Source organism: Bidens hawaiensis, unplaced genomic scaffold, assembly GCF_021521415.1.
Source record: "Bidens hawaiensis isolate Kalapana, Puna unplaced genomic scaffold, B.hawaiensis_p1.1 tig00049400_1, whole genome shotgun sequence".
In the NCBI taxonomy this organism is placed as follows: Eukaryota; Viridiplantae; Streptophyta; class Magnoliopsida; order Asterales; family Asteraceae; genus Bidens; species Bidens hawaiensis.
This window is the reverse complement of record NW_027498845.1, coordinates 31,383-37,261: the sequence shown is the minus strand read 5'-3', so window position 1 is coordinate 37,261 and position 5,879 is coordinate 31,383. Positions and strand designations below refer to the sequence as shown.

Sequence of the window (5,879 nt, the reverse complement as noted above, 5' to 3'; positions counted from 1 at the left end):
GAGAAATATTTTGTAAGGAGAAAACAATTTGCAACAAAATAACAACTTTTGAAAACCATACAGTTTTCAGTTAAGATTATCCAAAGCAGTCGGTTTTGATGACAAGAACCAGAATTACCTTCATATCATATATAGTGAAACCACACCGCTTAAAGAGTTCCTTGAAGTACATGTGCGACCTTGTAAGGCTCTTATCTTCATTATCCAACACAAATCCTGAATCCGTCAATGTCAAAACTCAGATATATTTCGATAACACTAAACCCTTAACTCAAACTAAAAAAAATATATAACTCTAAATAACAATCGTCCTTTAAAAGTTCCGGTTGTCCAAGGGCAATAATGTACACGGGAATAATTTATGCATGGAGAACCTACCAGATTTTGCAAGGTTTTCTTTCAAAACAAAAAATCCACCAGGTTTGAGCCCAGCCTGCACATAAATAAACGCACGTGTCAGAAAAACAACAATTTAACCCAATGTATTGGTAATATACGTGTAAACAACTAAAGAATATAATAACCGACATGGTCCCAAATTATTTACTTCTCTGGCAATATTTCTATTTCTGTTTGATTTATCGTATCAGCTAACAAAGTATTCGAAGTCGGTGAAAGACCATCGAACTATGAAAACATCAAAGGAGACCTCCCAACTTTTAATTTGGCGTCTTTAAATACAGAACAATGTGTCAAATTACTATTATCCCGACCAGTGGCGGACCCAGGATTTTTTGTCAATGGGGTCCCAATTTTTTCGGTTTACAAAATTTTTCGGGTCAGTCGTTATTCGGGTCGGGTCGAGGCGAGGAACATAATAAAACACGGAACTATGGTTTCATTGGAAACAAGTAAGTAGAAAGAATCTAAATTACAAACTAGATGAAACATACACTTTTAATTCATACCCGAAAAACATGAACGTAATATATATATATGGTCTTACATAATTGACCAAAACATGAAAAAATAACTCTAACACAAATAAATGATTAATTATAATATACATACACAAGGTAAATAATAAAAGAATATGCAAAATCCATGTTAACATTATATATGTTGCATGGTGATAATGACTATATGAGAGAAACTAACAAAAAGCACAAATACCCTAACTGAATAACTAAGACTAGGATATTAAAAAAACAACAAAAGAGGAGTATGATGGGGCTTGAACCTACAACCTCTCACAAGTAAAACAAGGGACTTTCCACTGTACCAGTTCAATGTTAATAGTATGGGTTCCAAGTATTAATTTTTATGGGGTCCTTACAAAATTTAATATACCGTCTCTAAGTAATTTTTAAAAAACATCGGTGTCCCGGGACCCCGATCGGACCTATGTGGGTCCGCCCCTGATCCCGACAGTTGAGTTTTAAATTATAAAATTGATGAAAAATTTTTATTTTTATTTTTTGCAAATTCAGTAACTTAGAGTTTACTTTTGACTTTGAAAACTAAAACCGTAAGTAGAGAAAAAAGGATGTGACTTTACCTTTGCTCTCTCAAAGAATGACACAAAGTCGTCATCAGCAAGATGACCAATGCACCACTGGATCCATATGACATCATATCTTCCTGCATCTGGAGTGAATTCCTAATATATTTCAACAACAAAATGTTTTAGACCTTATTGTCACGGATGTACAGCGTAATAACAAACGCATAAATACACACACATATACGTATAGTATTTACCCATACCTGCAGTGGGGTACAGTAAAAGTTGACAGCTTTATGCTCCTCCGATACCATCATGTTTTCAGGAGACAAATTCTCGCGAGCAGCCTCCAAGAAATGTGACACGGGCTCAAGAAGGTCAACCTACAAGCAAATCAATTTCAAGTAACCAGTGTTATTTCATAAAATTCAAATTCTATAATTACTTTTATATATATATTTAAGATATCTATACATCGAATGAAGGGTAAAAAAGTCATTACCTCGTTGAAGTATCGTATAAGAAGATTCTTAGTCACCCTCCCAATTCCAGAACCACAATCTGCAGCAATTTTAATTAAAGACATTAATAAAAATTATAACATTAGAAACCAAAAGTTATATTTTGCTATATATAGAACTAACCAAGAGCTACAAGATGCTGATTTCTGCCGGAGTTAGGAAAAAGACGAGCAAAAAGCGTATTGAGAAAAGCCTCGCTGTTACTAATATCAGGCTCGTTCACATGTGCATATCCGCCCAGCACACCATCCACCGATGCTTCCACACGCTTTACACCGCAAATTAGGGATGAGCAACCTTGCATCAAGTATTGATACCATACTAATACTATACTAAACAAACACAACTGGTACCAGTACCAGTATTTGCTTTTCATGTTTTTGGTATCAGTACCATTTGGTTTCGTATTTACAATTGTAGCAATACTGATTGATACCAAACCAATAAAGATCAGTACAGTATTCGCCTATTCGGTTTATACTTTTAACTCGTTTTCAATATCTAGGGGCGTGCATGAAACCAAAAAAACTTATCCAAAACCAAAGAAACCAAAAAAACGAATCAAGGCAAAAAACAATGGTTTGGTTTTATGTCTTTGTGTTCGGTTTCAGTTTTACATGTGATAAAAACAGAACCGGGCCAAATTTCAAGATTTTTATTTCTTACTTTTTATATGAAGTAAATTATAAAAATTTAATAAACATGTAACTCAAATATTTTAGCACAAATAGTCAAATACCGTTAAATATATATATATATATATACACACACACTTTTAGCCCAAATGTAAAATTATCAATTAGTTATTAATTAAAAATAATAATTGAAGCATAAATTCATTATTTTGGGCCAATAATGAATTTATGCTTAAAAAAAACAAAATGAAACCAAACGCTTTTATAAGAGCATGTTTGAGATTGAGTTTCAAAATAGCTTATTAATATACGTACTTTTTCAAAAAGCCATTTTGAAACGCAAGGATTTTTGTCTTTTAGAAAACAGCTTCCTAACCATTTCAATAAAAAAGCTAAAATAAGAAAGATTTTTAATTTTTATGATTGCCACACACTTTTTTAACTTATTGCTTTTTGTAAAAACCACCAAAGTTTTTATTTTTATGATTGCCAAGCAATAAGTTATTTTCGAACTCAAATTCAAAAACCAAAGTTTCGGTTTTTGGTCCATTTTAGCCTAAAAACCGAACCTTGCACACCCCTACGGCCCTACCAATCTCATCCCTATATAGAACTAATAACTACTAAAATTAAAATAACAACATATCCTTGTTTGTCAATTTAGGGCTTAGTGATATAATAATCAATCAATCAATCAATCATGCCCAGTAAAATCCCACCGACAGCAAAGCTATAAGTAGGGTCTGGGAAGGGTGGGATGTAGGCACACCGTACCTCTATCCAAAGGAATAAAGAGGTGGCTTCCAGAGAGACCCTCGGCTCTAAGTACATGTGTATGAAGCAAAATAAAGGAAATCAAAGTTTAACAATTATATAAAAACTACTACTAATTATAATAATATTAATAATAAGATCACAGTTTAACAGCTATATAAAAGCTAATAATAATTATAATAATAATAATATATGTAAGGGAAATACCATTATGGTGTGTGACCTAAATAAGTTAAGTCTAAGCCCTAAGGTATTCAATTCTCTCTAAAAATCCTTAACTTTAATTCTACTTCTCCACGAATTCCTATCCTCAACCATGTCCTCGGAGAAGTTTTAGGTCTATCAAATCATGCCTAATCCTCTCATCCCAAGTCAATTTCGGTCGTCCTCTACCCCTCCTCCCCTCTATAGTAATGTATTCTACGGATCTAACAGGATTCGTCGTCTGTCTTCTCTTTACATGTCCAAACCATCTCAATCTCCCCTCTCTTTTCTTGTCTGCTATGTTCGCCACCCCTAATCTCTCACGAAACACAACGTTTCTTATTCGGTCTAGCCTTGTGTGCCCACACATCCAACGTAGCATTCTCATTTCTGCTACCTCCATCTTCCGCACTTGTGCCTTCTTGATGGCCCAACAATCTGTTCCATATAGCATTGCAGGTCTAACTGCCACCCTATAGAATTTTCCCTTTAGTTTAGTCGGGAAACTCTTGTCGCACAATATACCTGTGGCTGCTTTCCATCTACACCATCCTACCTGAACTCGGTGGGTCACATCACTGTCTAATTCCCCATCGCTCTGTAGAAATGATCCTAAATACTTGAACTTCGTTACCTGCGGGACCACCTGCCCTTCAATTGTGATCTGTGCGTCTTCATTGTCGTTTATCCCACCAAAATCACAGTGGAGTTACTCCGTCTTAGATCGGCTAATCTTTAAACCTTTTGTCTCTAAGGTTGTTCTCCACTCCTCAAGCCTCATGTTTAGATCTTGTTTTTCTCAGCAAGTAACACAATATCGTCTGCGAACATCATGCACCACGGGAGAGTCCCCTGAATCGACTTTGACAACTCATCCAAGGCTACAGCAAAAAGAAACGGGCTCAACGCTGACCCCTGGTGAAGACCTACCTCTACAGGAAAGGAATCAGTATCCCCCACTGGCGCACGGACACTTGTTTCACTCCTGGTATACATATCCATAATTATCTCTATGTATTTCCTGGGCACTCTTCTACCCTCCAAGCACTCCCAGAGCACCTGTCGTGGCACACCGTCGTAGGCCTTTTCTAGGTCAATAAACACCATATGTAGATCACGCGTCTTCTCCCTATACTTTTCCATTAATCTTCTTATAAGGTGTATTGCCTCTGTGGTGGAACGCCCCAGCATGAAGCCAAATTGGTTGACCGTAACCTGAGTTTCTCGTCTAAGTCTACCCTCAATCACTCTTTCCCTATGTAGCTTCATAGTATGACTTAGTAGTTTGATTCCTCGGTAGTTACCACAACATTGGGCGTCTCCTTTGTTCTTATATATAGGAACTACAACGCTGCTCCTCCACTGGTCTGGCATCTTACCTGATTTGAGAATACTATTGAACAGAGTAGTTAACCACATGACTCCTTCCTCCCCCAGACACTTCCACACCTCGATGGGTATGTTGTCTGGGTCAACCGCCTTAGACCTTCCCATCCTCCTAAGTGCATCCTTCACCTCTTCTCGTGTGATCCGTCGGCAGTAGCAGTTATTCGATTGTTGTCGTTGAAAGTTTATGTTGTCATGTTCTTCTTGGTAAGCTCTCCCATTGTTAAAAAGATTGTGGAAGTAGGTTTGCCATCTTAGATTGATGTCCTGCTCCTTGACCAGTACATGCCCATCTGTATCCTTTATGAACTTCACCAGTCCTAGATCTTGCCTTCTACGCTCTCTGGCTTTGGCAATCTTAAACATAGCATGTTCCCCCTCTTTTGTTTCTAGACTTTCATACATCCGTTTAAAGGCCGCCTTCTTTGCTTCCGCCACTGCCTTCTTCGCCTCTATCTTGGCCGTTTTGTAGTTGTCCCTCAATTCCACTCGCTCCTCCTCATTCGTGCACCTCATTAGCTCCCTAAAACATCCTTGTATGTCCCTTATCTTGTCTTGCACTGCGTCATTCCACCACCAAGACTCCTTATGCCCACTTGTCTTAGTGATATAATAATAATAATAATTATAATAATAGTTAAAACATAAGCTTACTTGCCAGTAGCCAACACCATTGCTGTACCACTCATGCTTCTTCTGTGAATCACCAACTTCTTCTCTCCACATCTCGTCGGCGTTCTTGAATTGCCGGCCGTTGCTGTCTAACCCGCTGATTTCCATCGGGTTTCCGGTGTTTGATTTTACTGTTACTCGGTAACTGTTGTGGGTTTGATGAGTAGCAGCCGATAATAATAATAATGGATTCAGATTCACACGCAAGTGACTGCTTGCACCGAGCATGTGGTTTTGGGGGTT

At 37.4% G+C, this 5,879-nt stretch overlaps 1 protein-coding gene across 1 annotated transcript; it reads right to left on the bottom strand.

Annotated features, from left to right (window-relative positions):
* Positions 1-118: 118 nt before the first annotated feature.
* Positions 119-5,879, bottom strand: LOC143598000 (alpha N-terminal protein methyltransferase 1-like; the record flags this gene model as incomplete). Its single annotated transcript, XM_077076338.1, has 7 exons — positions 5,619-5,879; positions 2,089-2,233; positions 1,947-2,005; positions 1,708-1,827; positions 1,499-1,600; positions 379-433; positions 119-216 (listed from the first exon to the last, which is right to left on the bottom strand). Coding segments are annotated over exons 1-7 (825 nt in total), but the record flags the coding sequence as incomplete, so codon positions are not given.